At 32.6% G+C, this 14,795-nt stretch overlaps 2 protein-coding genes across 2 annotated transcripts; both read right to left on the bottom strand.

Annotated features, from left to right (window-relative positions):
* Window positions 1-5,645: 5,645 nt before the first annotated feature.
* On the bottom strand, window positions 5,646-8,302 carry LOC124533697 (60S ribosomal protein L23a). Its single transcript, XM_047109143.1, has 5 exons — window positions 8,181-8,302; window positions 7,300-7,724; window positions 6,711-6,838; window positions 6,105-6,281; window positions 5,646-5,772 (listed from the first exon to the last, which is right to left on the bottom strand). The coding sequence occupies exons 1-5, from the start codon at window positions 8,209-8,211 to the stop codon at window positions 5,688-5,690; spliced, it is 846 nt and encodes a 281-aa protein (XP_046965099.1). The 5' UTR covers window positions 8,212-8,302; the 3' UTR covers window positions 5,646-5,687.
* Window positions 8,303-10,989: 2,687 nt separating this feature from the next.
* On the bottom strand, window positions 10,990-13,987 carry LOC124533582 (serine/threonine-protein kinase PLK4). Its single transcript, XM_047108955.1, has 3 exons — window positions 13,754-13,987; window positions 13,538-13,630; window positions 10,990-13,455 (listed from the first exon to the last, which is right to left on the bottom strand). Exon 3 carries the CDS (start codon window positions 13,356-13,358, stop codon window positions 11,349-11,351), a length of 2,010 nt encoding a protein of 669 aa, XP_046964911.1. The 5' UTR covers window positions 13,359-13,455; window positions 13,538-13,630; window positions 13,754-13,987; the 3' UTR covers window positions 10,990-11,348.
* Between the last annotated feature and the right edge of the window lie 808 nt (window positions 13,988-14,795).

Below are 14,795 nucleotides of genomic sequence, written 5' to 3'. Positions count from 1 at the left end.
TTAATAACGACGACGTACACGTAACCGATTGCCAGACGAACATAAACGATCGCAATTTTGCGTACGTGAGCTCGACTCGACTCTACATACGGGCCGAGTAACGAGTTTACCTTACCACACGTGTCAGTAATTTAATGCCCTCAAAGACATAATAATTTAAAAAAATAATACAATGACGATATTATTTTACTTGCAAATAATTATAATGGACAAGTATTATTGACAAATATTATTATTTAAAAATTTTCTTCACACAAAACTGATCTCTACCAAAAAATGTTACTTATTAGTTGATTCTCAAAAATAACACGATCGAGCAAATGTTTAACTGTTTTAGTACTTGTCTTATTTGTATAATTTAAGATATTTTTTTGCAATTATTACACGAATAATTACTATCCATTTTTTAATTTGTCTGTTTTCCAAGGCTTAGTTAGAATCCATGTAGTGGACAAACATAAGTTATGGGGTTCTTATATTTTTAGGTAAGCATAATATTATTCTCACATCGGTATAAACCGTGATTTTACTAGAATAGTATTTAAACAATGTTCATTTCAAGATATTTCAAATAGCTGCTATATCTTGTATGTAAGTAATATATGTAAATATATATTATATTACTGTAGGTATTAAAAAAAAATAATCAAATTATTTCAAAAATATCTTGGATTGATTTATTATTGTTATTGTTTAATCACTAGAAGTTTTGATTATCATAATTTTTTTCAGAACTCGGTGTATACTTTGTGGGACGGACAAGAAAATTAACATTTATATTAAATGCAATTACATAATTTTTCCGTACCTGTCTTAAGTAGCACCATTATTTGCGTGTTCCATGATAAAACTAACATTAAGTATATTTATATATTACCTCGACCTTGCAGGTTCTTTGTTTACGAAATGACCTATACTTAATTTTTTTTTCTAGGAGTCTGATAACTGATTACCTATTATTATTTAGGTAGTGCACTTGTTATCGTATCGTATTATTGTATTGCAGCTACAATTACTTGAAAACACTCGAAATAACTTCCTTTAGTAGATTATTAAAGTTGTCAGTTATAGATATTTAATTTAATACAATACACCTGTTACTCGTTTTATTGTAAGTTTTGGACAATATTCAATGTGCTCAGTATCCAACTTATTATATATTATTATTATTAGTATAAGTAGGGGCACAAACAAAGAGATAAGGAAGAAGTGTGATAACATGTTGTTGAGTTGGGGTGACTCGGCACATTTACCAAAAAGCAAAGTAATTACAGATTGCAAAAAATCAAAATAATACAGTGGAAAAAACAACGCTTGACGATCTTAATTTTAATATGTATGACTGACGTGACGTAATAGGGGTCAGCCACTCAAGGTGAGGGCCGGTAGGGGAGCTACGATTATTTTATTGTGTCAAGTCAACGTGGCCATGGCTATAGCAATTGATGTTGAAGTCCTTAGAGGCCATTGACCAATTTTACACATTTGGTTTATCTACATCCAAGGTCATCTATATATTATAACATTAAATATTACAAAATCGTATTATTAAATACAGTGCAAACTTAATATAACGAATTCCCCGACTTATCAAATTCTTCTAAATCCCCTTGAATTGTCCAAAAGAGTCAATGTTAAATATACCTTTACATTGCGAACACTTTTTGCGAACAACCTCTAATTAACGAATCTTGTCAATCCAAAACCTTTATATAAAGTTCCCACCAAGATATGTACCCACTTTTACGGATTTTACTGCATTTCATTTTGATTACTATTAATGTAAGAAAAAGTTTTTGTTATCTACCTAATTGTATTTAAATAGAAAATACATACAGTAATTTGATAAAAATGTGTTATCATTTATTAGTAGAAGTTGTTCGCTATAACAAGATACGTACGTAATGTAGAGGTGATTTTTTTACCTCTTTATAACGAATTGCAGACAAACTTAACCTCAACGATGATTATGATATAACGAATATTTACTTGTTCCGTTCCCTTCATTTTTTATATCGAGGTTGCACTGTATTACTTGAATGGTCATGGTAGATAAACTTGTAGCAGAATTTTTATCTGACAACTCCAGTTTTATTTTACGATGAATATATACTTATATAGTGGTTGTAGATAGGATTTTGTGCAGAGTCGCCGTTTAAAATTTCTGCGATTCGTTTTATGAAGCATTACAACGTTCGAAAATGTCATGAGACATGAGATATGAAGAATCTAAGTTACAGGACTTGATATTATAAATATAAACCAAACTTGAGAAACGATTATTAAACGAAGCTAAGTAGTTTTTTTTTCTCTTTTTGCAGCAAGGTGAATTAATATCAATTAAGTATGATCATTAATTTTTTCAGGAAAACATGTAGGTATTCATTATAATCAGGATATTTAAGGAAATATTTATTTTTATAAGAATTATTAACACCAAATCCTCAAATGTATATAAATACTAGTTGTTGCCCGCGGTTTCACTCGCGTTTTAGTGGTTGGTTGTTGTATTAGGCAAAAAGTAGCGTATGTCCTTTCTTGGAGTTGAATTTTGCTGCGTACAAGTTTCATCAAATTCCGTTCGTTGCCTTTGTCGTGAAAGAGCGTCAGAGTTACTTTCACATTTATAGTATCAGTATAGATGAATCCACCTAAACTTTGCCAATGTATCATCAAATTCACATACATTATAATCAGGTTGATTAATCATTCTCAAAAAAGATCTCCCAGATAATTGAACATGTTTCTCTCAACGATGGATTTTATATATAATTTATTATATGTATACCTGATGTCAGGCCCGCCGCTAGCTGTTTTGACGCCCGCGTACAATACTTATTATGCCGCCCTTTTTTGCTGCAAAACGCATTACGCTTTTCCTCCACATGAGGTGGGGGGCGGACCCATTAAAAAACCAGCGATATCCTCCCACTCCGTCTTTTCGGCGGATGTCACGAGATCATTTGTGACGTCCTGACCGTAGGCTCACCTCTGTGGAGCTCCACTTCCTAGGGAGTTCTCAGAGTACAGAGACCCCTAACCCCTGTACACTTATGGCGGGAGGAGAAGACGTCCATAGCGAAGACACCTTCTCCCGGTCTTCTTCGGCAAAGCGAGTCACCAACACTGTTCCCATGGTTCCGTCAGATGAGAGCCTTGTTACCGGCACTGAGGGAGTCCACCCAAATGGATGCACCATACAATGCCATAGAGCGCACGCAGGCAAGGTGTTTCCGGTCCTCCTACGTTGGCATTGATGAGTTTCAAGATGAGTGGGACAAAATGTTGTCCGAGGCTCCTGGCGGGATAGACGGTCCTCGAGGAGAGCTCAGCGAGGACCGTGGATTAGGAGGGCCTCCGTTTTAGCTACAGAGACCCTCAAGCCCAGCATCTCGAATCGATCCACCGTGAGCGACACTCCGACCTCAGCTAGGCCTAGGGCCGCCTTCTGAAAGGTTCGCCCCGTCACCGTGATGAGGGCGTCGTCTGCGTAGGACAATATATACTACCATCCCGGGCAATGTCAGCGCCCGCAGGGGCCAGTCAAATCCAACGTTTCACAGTATTGGACCGAGAACCGACGCAGCTTCTTAGACGCCGGACAAGCCCAAAAGATCACCCGATCCTGGAGGTATGCCCCAATGGCCTTCTGAGATAGGAAGGTAACTCGTGATATCGAAGTACATCCCCAACAGGACGACGACGAGCTAGCGAGTCCAGCGAAGATCTGCTGATGATAAGTAAAAATATAAAATATAAAACGCCAAAATGTATAAATGTAAAATATTTTATATTTTACCATGGCCATCTTTACAACATCCACGGGTAACTGTGAGCCCGTGGATCTTATAAATTAAAGTAAAAAAAAAGAAAGGTAGACTATTGAAGACGTTGGCCACGTTTGGTGATACCGCTAGGACTATCTTCCCTTGGGCCACCGCCTCCGTTGTCGAGGTCTTCAGGGTGTTTTTTAGGCATCGACGGTTCAGTGATCTGCCCTGTTTCCCGGAAATAGCTCCGACCAGTCGCAGAAGATCTGGCGGTAGCGATTCCGTCACAGGAGCGCCGTGTGTCCGGAACTTCCCTCGCAAACCACGATAGGAGCGCCGCCATGGGACCCTGTTCAAGCCCATTAAAAGCTCTTCATTTGCTTTCTGTTTACTTATCGCCTTTTCTAACTCCTTTCTCAACTGGCGATGTGCGGCCCACAGCTGTCCCTCTAAGTTTGCGTTAAGCCCGTTGCGCCTGCGACAGTGAACGTATGACCTCTGCGACCACCAATATACCTGACGGCGCGAAACCCTTCAAGCCGCCCTACGACAACATCTTACTACAAGTAACTGATACCTAATCTACCAATTGATAAGGAAGCTTAAAGGGGATTCTCCAAACTTCGACAGTACTGTTTTTCAAAGGATAACAGACGACAGACTTTTAACTTCACTCAGTACAATATTTTCCATGCTTTGAATAATTTATTTTACTTAAGGATTTGTGGGTATTATAATAATAACTTGAATTAGGCACTTGATGTATTGCTCAATTAGCCGCCCCCTGGACGTGCCGACCGCGTGCTTTGCATGTGTCGCACACCCGGTTACGGCGGCCCTGCCTGATGTCAACGAAACGGGTCCGAAGGTTGAAACCAAACATCGAGCTCTCTATTGAAGTATATACATGCAAAATGTATAAAATGTGCAACACGCATTGGAGTAGCTTCGACCCTTCTACCAAAAAATATAGCTTAGTTCGGAAGTTGGATCACAAATGGTGTGCTTTACTTTACTTTAGAAGACTTTAGCCGTGATATATTTTTCACGACATTCTGTACTTAAATAAAAATACTTTCCGTAGTTATTGAATTTGGTAATAAATTAAAATATACGTAGAAATTTACCATACATGTTACAGTTTTATGTAAAAATTAGAAGTCGTAATTTTTAGTCCCTGTATCACGTGATCTAATATACGAGACACCATGTTGTGAAGTCATATAGGCAAAAACGATCACTTTACTTATCACCAGGCACATTTTTTGGAGCCTTTTAGTCTTGAGTATTAAACTATTGTTAAAGACCAACGATAGCGATTGTAATTTATTATTTTCCCCAAAATACACCACATATTTATAGTTGTTACCGTTGAAAATACGTGTAAATTTTATGACAAGAAAACGTATTTATTTTGCAATAATATTTTTTTGTGGCTTTTTCTGAGGATAATCAACATTTTGAAGTACTTTTTCAAATAAAGAATATATGTGGGACTGCAGCTACATCGACATTAGCGGAACATGCCTACTTCTAATATATAGAAATTTATCTCAAGTATGTACATATTTTAAGTTTATAGTAAAATAAAAATGCATTACTGGGAAATTGCATATACTTTTGCTACTTCACTATTTACACGAAGTCCATCTGTTAATTCTTTAAAATGTATTTATTACGAAAAATATATTGTTGCTTTTATTGGTGTATGCTTTATTCCATGATGAACAACTACAAGCCTTGATGTAAAATACTATTTTTGATATTTTTGTTAATACAAGTTGTAAGGTTTCTAATTTTTACTTTTTTTATAGTAAAAAAATATCTTCATTTATAAGGAAAATCATTGCTGAGACAGAATAATAAAAAAACAAATAAATTTTTGTTTTGTATTCTTAGAAAATATTGTACATATGCTTATATGATTCCAATCTTGTTGGCGACATCTAACGCATCATAGTCTCTTGCGAGTCGTACATACGCCTTCTTCTTGCCATCAGGTCTACAAAAAAGAACATTAAAGATTTTAGTATATATTCCCTTAGATAATAATACTCGTTTATCATAAAGTTAGTCATCAGAGTTGTGTTTTATTTTATTTCATCCTTATTCAAAGAGATTCCCACATAACATATCATCATTTTATTAAAAAAATCAAACAGCAAGATATTGTAATTTTAGTAGTCTTTTAAAATTAGTTTCATTTTCTGATTATGAAAATATTAAATTCAAATCTTGCATGATTTTAGAATAATTGACATTTTGATTTGCAATCACATAAATTTAGAATTATTGAAGATAATTTGTAACACATTTGTTACTGTTTTGTCATACCTTATAAGCGTGTTCACTTTAGCAACATTGATGTCATACAATTTCTTAACTGCAGCCTTAATATGATGCTTGTTAGAACTAGTGTGAACAATGAATACTAATGTATTGTTGTCCTCAATCTTTTTCATGGCAGCCTCAGAAGTCAACGGATACTTGATGATGTTGTATGCATCCATACTGAAATAAAATGTTAGCCATAATATAAAAGGCTTAACCAACTTAAAAACATTGTTTATTAGTAGGTTTATTTCATCTATTGATTGTATCTATTTACTTAAATAATAAAAAAAATTAATTAAATTAATATTTATTTTAATCATACAGTAGCACTGTTTATATATTAATATTCAAAATATGATTTAAAAAATAAATGATACTTAAATAAAATTTAGTTAAATGTACTTTTTGGTTAGTAACATGTCCTAAATAATCTTTTAAGAGTTAAAGAAATGTCAATGAAATCAAAATAAAGAAAGATTGTAAAAAGCAATAATTAGCTTAACATAAGTTATGTATTACAAAGAAAAAGTGGATACGCTTTGCCTGACTGTTGCAATCTGTTTATTTTTATCTTAATGGAAATTTATAAATACAGTTGTTACTTACCGATTTCTTTTAGGCAAAGATTTCCTGGGGTATTTAGGGTTTCTTGGAGGTTCAAAGGTTTTGGGTCTGCGGAAGTGCACAGATGTGCGTATCTTCCGTACACGTTTTCCATGTTCACCTTTCACAACCTGTAATTTTAAATATTATACGCACATGTACTCATTGCTACTGTGAGACCAAGAAATATAGAAATCCAAGTTGTAATCAGTAGTCATTTGCAATACATATTGTATTTTAACAAGAATGTTATGTAGCTCCGTCAACATAATCTACACAGATAAGAAAAAAATGCATTTGTTTTGTTCTAGTGTTGTTATACTTAAGAAACCAAAATTGTTTTAACGCTATTTGTTTTTACTGTGGTTATAAATAATACCAAATGACAACCTACAAATAACTACTGCCTTTTAACTTTCTCTTTTGTAACTGTTTGTACAAGAAAAGTAGATACTTAATCTAATTTAATATTCATATCATAATCTAAACTGGTAATTCATATCTATGAAACAATTGTCTCAACAGTTCCACTTTCTTTGTAATAAGAATGTTTTATCTAACAAAAATAAAAAATAAAATTAGAAGTACTGACCTTCCTCTGAGTTTTAAGTGCCTTTGCAACTGGTTTAACAACCTTTTTCTGTCCCTTGATACCAGTCTTCTTCGGCTTAGGTGCAATCTTTAACTTGGCTGCTGCTGGTTTGGGTTTGGAGGCAGCTGCTGCTTTTTTGACAGAGGGCTTTGCACTTGACTTAGCTTTCAATGCAGCAGCTTTAGCAGATCCAGGTTTGGCCGATGGTGCCGCTGCTGGTTTCTTTTCAGCAGGTTTGGCTGCTGGTGCTGACGCAGCTTTGGCTGCTGCTGGGGCAGACTTTGCTGCAGCAGCTTTAGGAGCTGGCGCAGGAGTTTTAGCAGTTGCAGGTTTTGCTGCAGCACTAGTAGAGGCAGCTTTAGGTGCTGCTGCCGGAGTCTTGGCAGTAGCAGGTTTCTTTTCCGCGGGTTTAGCCGCAGAGGACCCTAGAATAAAAAATCATTTAAAAAATTGTACTATGTTTTCATACATTATAGCTACTACTTTATAAAACCGAACCTATAACTATACCTCCAGTATAAGTCACATAAAGAGTTTATTATTATACAAAAAGAAACCTAACCTCCACATGTCATATTTACAATGCATAATATTAACGATAATTTCATCTATACCAAACGCTAACAACACTACTTACATCTAAAATTACTTACATTATTTAATCACTTCAGTAAATTATAAAAGTAAGTCAATCGTGTATACGTACAAAAACGATATTGACTTGTACCGCGTGGCTTACAAGTTCGAGAAATATTTTTGTGAAATAACAACTGAAATATCCTTTCAGTTATATAAATTTTGACTCGAACATAATAAAACTTAAACAAATATACAAAATGTATTTAAAACATACATTTTTTAATTAAAATACTAAAACATACCGGATTTCTCGGGCTGCTTCTTAGGAGGCATCGTGACAAAAAAGATGGAGACCTATTGAAATTGCCAGTCGCAATATTTATAATAGTAACATTTTATTTATTATCTGCTTAATCTAGTGCTACACATGGTAACTATTTAATAAAGTGTAATAGGTACTTCATTGCTTAATAATAATTTCGCTATTGTTTATTATTTGTTTGCATTACTATATAAATTTTTTATACCTACATATTCATTATATATTCAGTATAGTTAATTCTAGATGTAAATTTATTTTTTTGCATAATAAAATTAAGAAATTGCTTTCAATTAAAAATAATGGACACTTAAATGTATTAATTTTGTGGTATAAATAAAAAAAAAACATTAAATTAATGATTATATAAACACATACATATTAATTAGCTAAATTTGTTTTATAAAAGATGACCAATAAATATAAAAGTAATAAAAACTTATCAAAGCCGAATTACTACGTTTGAAATTTCCAAATATATAATACTAAAATTTCGTTGGGAAGATACAATATTTTATTGATTTACGAGATAAAATCCATATAATGGGAGTATTTTTTTGTATGTACGATTATAAAGGATGAAAAAAAGCTTATACAAGTTGTTTTAGTTTAGCAATTTAATAACATTATTTATATAATAATTACATTAAAAAAGGTGATTTTTGTTTCGATCGTAAATTATAATATGTGCATTTAAGCTTACACTTGAGGGTAATTTGCAAAGCTGTGTTGCAGAAATATCAATAATTTGACTATCATTAGTTTACTATAATTAGTTGACTTCGAAAACTATTCATGTCGGATATCGATAGCATCGTTTTGATCAATACTATCAATGGCTCTTCACGAGCAATACATTTGATAACGTCAATACTATCGATAGACTATCGATATTATCGCCAACACCTTAACTATCACTATCGATAGTCTATCGATATGCAACACTCTTGCAAAGTATCGAAATCATTCAATTATTTCAATTTGTTTATATGCTGCTTATTACTTTAGATCGGCAACTAATCATGATTAAAATAAAAAGGAAATCAAAAATTGTTTACTCGATACATTAGCATAAGAATTATAACGTAGTGAAACGAGTTTGTATACTCTTTGCTAAGCACTTCTTTCGTACGGTAATAATTTTTTTTAATACATGTCGAACTTCCAAGTTCCAACTGATCCAATTTGAAATACGTAAAACTAAGATTTTTTTTAATCTATTTTAAACAAAATAAGATATTTAGTTGAACTCCATTTACATACTTATTTTAACACATAGCGTTATTAGTCCATTGTTATTTTACTTTTTTCTTCTAATGCAAATGAAATCTTATACACACGGGACGTAGCCAAACACTAGTAGGAGCTAGCCTAGTCCAGCTGGGTAATGAGACTAATGGGTATTAGCAGCTAAGGTCATAAGGAACTGGCGGGTAAAGGGCAGGTATTGAGGAATGAGGATGATTGTGTTTTTCAGAGTAAATAGTCAATGTGATGAGGGAATCTGAAAGATTTCTAATAGGCTATTTGACATTGCGAAAAATAAATTGTGAATTATTGTAATCAGTGTATGAGTTTAAAAATGGGTATCTACTGACGAAACTTAAAAATAATACTTAATTTATTCAAAAATAAAAATGCATTTTTTCAAACGTTTGTCATGTGAAACAAAACGCTCCTGATTGGCCGGGCTTATGATGAAGTCACTTTCTTGTAAACCTTGTTTTTCTATTATATGTACCACAGATTAAAATACAGCAAAGTGACGTCAGCGACCTCATCGCAGCGTCATATTGTCCAAGTAGCGTTTTCGCGCGTTATTTAAATATAGAATTTTTAATATGATATTTTTCGGCAAATTTGTACTAGCAATAAAAAAACAACTTTTACTGGGTTCCTTAACCTCTACTAAATAATATAAAATGGATTTTAAAAACCAGTCAAATAGCCTATTGCCTGTTTCAATCAAATTTGAGTAAAAATTTAGTCTAGACGCCATGAATCTATTTGTATCGTCTGACCATATTTGTTATGCGCAAAGTGGAGATGAAATGGGTGTTTTATATGATTTGAATGGTGAATGTTAAGTTGAAATTATTTCGTGTAAGTAAAGAAATATATTAATTGTTTTATCGCCAAGAGTCTGTAGCTTCAACAGTGGGTACTTATTAAACTTTCAGCGATGGGCTGTAACACTTTTATTGGCGAGTGCCCGCTAGTTCAGGTCATCACTACAGTTTTCCCATGCTGAAGCATCAGTTTTATAGCATAGTTTATTAAATTTAATTTTAAATGTGTTATACTAAGATGCTGAGATGGCCCAGTGGTTAGAACGCGAGCATCTTAACCGATGATAGCGAGTTCAATCCCAGGCAAGCACCACTATATATATGTGCTTAATTGTGTTTATAATTCATCTCGTGCTCGGCGGTGAAGGAAAACATCGTGAGGGTGTGTCTCAGCAGTGGGAAATTTACAGGCTGTTACTTTACTTTACTTTTTTTATACTAAAGTGTTTAAATCGTGAACCCCCAATAGCTTATAGGTATAGCTCGTTCATACTCTCGTCGGACGCTGAGTATAAAAATATTGTTTAATCGCGTAAAAAAAATATTTAAAAATGTTTTGACGGCGCAACGAGATATTTTACGATATCCCGTCACCAACAGAGTACTTCCGCTCATTGTTTCATTTGTTTGCGGGATAATCAGGGACTAGGCCGCAATGAAACGATGTAAATAATTACGTAAAAGATTATAATAAAGTAATTTTAATACAAATATTGTTTGGGAGGCCTCTAAAAACAAAAATAAAGCAATAGTTTATATTCTACAATAAGTGAAGAAATAATAGTACAAAATTGTTGTTTCAATAAAACTAAATTTATTAAGTTACTACAACAATATTATATCTACATAATTAAAATAGTCATAATACTATTAAATAAATGTCAATATCAAGTTATTTATTATCCACCAAATTTGTAATATGTTTTAACAATAATGAAACCATTTTTTTTAGGGTTTAAGCTATTACATTTTGTGTCACACTATAATAATCTATTCTACAATAATAGCCTTAATCTATTTGAATATACTATAATTTACCTAAAAAAATAAGAAGAAAATTTATTATTTCTTTCAAATAGATACTATAACTTTATATCTTCGCTTTGTGCACGACTAGAACAAGTTGTTGCTCGGTGGAATGATCCTAAATTAAACAATGGGGTGCTATAATTTCGATCCGTATTTGATGACACTTGTCCAGAAGAAGTAACATTATTCGCGATTGGAACAGGCCTTTTGCCAATAATTAAAGGAAAACATTCATCAGAAATGCAAGAGAGTGCATTTTGTATTCTTTTTAAGCGGTTAGAACATTCTTCGAAGTGGTCAGTTAAATATTTTAAATCTGCAGCTACTGTTAAATGGTGATGAGTTTTTAAATTTTTGTCAATAATTTTTAGTCCATCTGTCGAAGTATATGTCACTTTCTCACCACCATAAAAAAACATTTCAATGTCTATGTTATTTTCCATTAGTTGGCACTTTGCAAGTGATGTGTATAGAGTTATTTTAGGTGTCTTAGCTTTAACAAGATCTACAAACCTTGCTGCATACAGATATTTTTTCCAATGTTTTTGTGGTAAATTATGATATGAGAATACCTCATCAGGATTTGAACTATGTTCCATATTAAAATTTCTCTCTTTTTCTTTGTCTATGGTATAAATAATTATTTTCATGCCATCTTTAGATATTTTACAAATTTCTACAATTCTTTCTTCCCTTTCTTTACCTTTTCTTTTAATGAATTCTACCACAACCTCAGAAGGTTCAATTTTAAGAATTGCATTACGTGTCCTATGAGATATTGTGGGTAATCTATCGGCACAAAGAGGTGGAACACTTAGTACATTTGAACTTGGCATGCATGGTTTTGTCAAATTTTCTTTGTTATCTTCACCTAAGCTGTGTGATTCAATCTGTTTATATTTTAAATCTAATTTTTTCATGTTTTCTGAAAGGCTAGTAACTTTACATGTGTCATCAATTTTAGGAGTTACAGTTGGTTCATTTATTTTATTCTGATTACTATTTAATAACTGTAATGGTTCACTTGAAGCTGATACAAAGTTATTTTGTCGTCTAGATTCAAAAAAATTATATGAATTTTGATCTAGGCAATTATTGACATTTATATTACCTTTGTTAAAATTGTGTTTATCACTAAACAAGTCAAGACCGCTTAAGTTACTTCTATCATTATTTCTTGGCTTTTGACTATGTTGAGTACTGTGGAGGGTGGTTAAAAAGCCTGAATCTCGTGAGAAGTCCTGTTTTGGATTATTCGTTATATCAAAGTATGTATTCAAAAATGGATGTTCCATTATACCCTTTAAAGTTATTCTTCTCGATGGATCCTTGCATAAAAGTTTCTGTAGCAAATCTTGTGCTTGAATTGACAACTCAATTGGTATTTTGTAATCAGCATTGATAACTTTATTAAGGGTAGTTTTAACATGTTGTGTGTGAAATGGTGGGCTACCAACTAATAATGTATACAACATACAACCTAATCCCCAGACATCTGCAGGCAAGCCATGAGTCTCCCTTGAAGCTACTTCTGGTGATATATAGTTAGGGGTTCCACACATGGTTACATGTTTCTCGTCAGGTCCATTTAATTGAGTTGCTAACCCAAAGTCAGCAATTTTTACACTAAGATCTTTTGTGAGTAATAAATTATTCAGAGACAGATCTCTATGTATAATGTTATGAGTATGGAGATACAATACTCCACTCACAACTTGTCTAAATATGTCAGATGCTGCCTTCTCACTAAGACCACGGGTACCTAACTTAAAATGTTTAGCTAACTCACCATTGTGTGCTAATTCTAAAACTAAATAAACATAATGTGCATCTTCAAAAAATGTAAACAATTCCAATATTGCAGGATGTTTTAAGCGCGAGTGAATGGTGACCTCTTGTCGAACTCTTCCTATCATTCCTGCACTTGCCATTAAAGCTTTGTCTATCATTTTGATAGCAACAAACAAGCCTGTTTTTTTGCATCTTGCTCGATATACATGAGCAAATCCTCCTTTCCCAAGATGCTCAAGTAGTTCATACTCCTCAATTCTTTCCCCAAACATCTTTTAAATTATAATATTTGTTTATAATAAATGAAATATTTTTTAAATATTCTCTGCAGACATACTTTTGTTATTTTGTCCATTATTTCTTAGAATACTGAAATCAAAATTATGAATAATATACTTATGAAATGAATTTATTCAGAAAATAAATTATGACATATGGCATTTTACAGTACCTTGGTTAAAATCCACTTAGCATCCTCGATACTCTTTTGTATTATTTCTTTGACTCTTTCTGGGTCTGTTTCTGATTTGTGTTGTTTATAGCTCTGAGAGGCATAAGTAAATTTGTTAAACAAGAATAGAATTTACAGCGAAATAAGCATTTTCTTTTTAATTTTTATATTAGCTAATGTAAAAAAAATAAAGTAACAATATACAATATTAATTACCTGTTTGACAGCAAATTTATAATGTTTACAAGCATCCAGTGGTAGTTTTTCACACTGGCGTAATAGGTGCTTGTACAATTGTAGAGACGTCATAACAATCTTAGTATCAACAGACAATTTTTTAATTAAGATAAGAAACATTGCATTTATTAAGTATTTATACTTAACAATATTACATTATGTAATGGCAGAACATTTGTTTGTAAAATGTTGACTATTAATCGACAATCGTGATGAGTGATGTCAGTGGTTAACAGACAACAAATAATTATTCATTGTATTTTTTTAATATTATACAGCCATCACATTAATTATATTAGACTTTATTATTATTTTTCACGCATTTTTGTAACATATTTTCCATTCGAAATGTCTTTATATAGTTTGTATACAAAAGTTTCGGAGTCTTACGATATTAAACCGGTATGATTTTTTTTAATAGTATAAGAACTTGTTGGATGGCTCATTAGACGCAGTCTACGATAAATTGTAATGTTATCGAATATAGACTTAAGACTGATTTATTAAACTTTTAATTAATGACTATTAATGCATGAATGTCAAAGATTCAAATGCTATATTAAAGTAGAAACTATTCCTGAGTGTAGGACGAATGTAATGTTTTTGCAAAGTGGACATCTACGCGAGGCATGAAATTTTAAACACTGCCAATTTTAAGGATGGAGCTGCTTCTAAGAATATCATTACAAAAAATCTAGCAATCTTTTAATAGCACCGATCAGGAATTGGAACTCTCTTATTAATACTTCGGGATATTCGACATTTTAAAGTAGGTGTTAGATCTCCAAGATAATCAAACATATATTTAAACTTATCAACAAATATATATAGGAACCTGATTTGTATATAAGTGTAGTATTCGAATAAAATACTCAAAAAAATAATAATACGTAAACTTTTTGGCTAAAAAATAGTTCAACTTAATATATATATAAATGTCACTTGCATAATGGTAATAAAAAACGTGCTTATACTGTCTATCACTTTCCTCTCAAGCCTTCTTTCGAAAAGCAAAAGTACT

The sequence above is a fragment of the Vanessa cardui genome, chromosome 11 (genome assembly GCF_905220365.1).
Source record: "Vanessa cardui chromosome 11, ilVanCard2.1, whole genome shotgun sequence".
In the NCBI taxonomy this organism is placed as follows: Eukaryota; Metazoa; Arthropoda; class Insecta; order Lepidoptera; family Nymphalidae; genus Vanessa; species Vanessa cardui.
Note: the sequence above shows the minus strand (reverse complement) of the source record. Positions and strands in the feature narration are given on the sequence as shown.

Bases quoted from the DNA above. Each gene is read 5' to 3' on its own strand.
- LOC124533697 (XM_047109143.1), bottom strand. From the start codon at position 8,211: ATGCCTCCTAAGAAGCAGCCCGAGAAATCCG. The intron at 7,725-8,180 runs GTATGTTTTAGT...TTTTTATTCTAG, and splicing joins GAAGCAGCCCGAGAAATCCG to GGTCCTCTGCGGCTAAACCC. The intron at 6,839-7,299 runs GTCAGTACTTCT...TTAAAATTACAG, and splicing joins CACTTAAAACTCAGAGGAAG to GTTGTGAAAGGTGAACATGG.
- LOC124533582 (XM_047108955.1), bottom strand. From the start codon at position 13,358: ATGTTTGGGGAAAGAATTGAGGAGTATGAACTACTTGAGCATCTTGGG.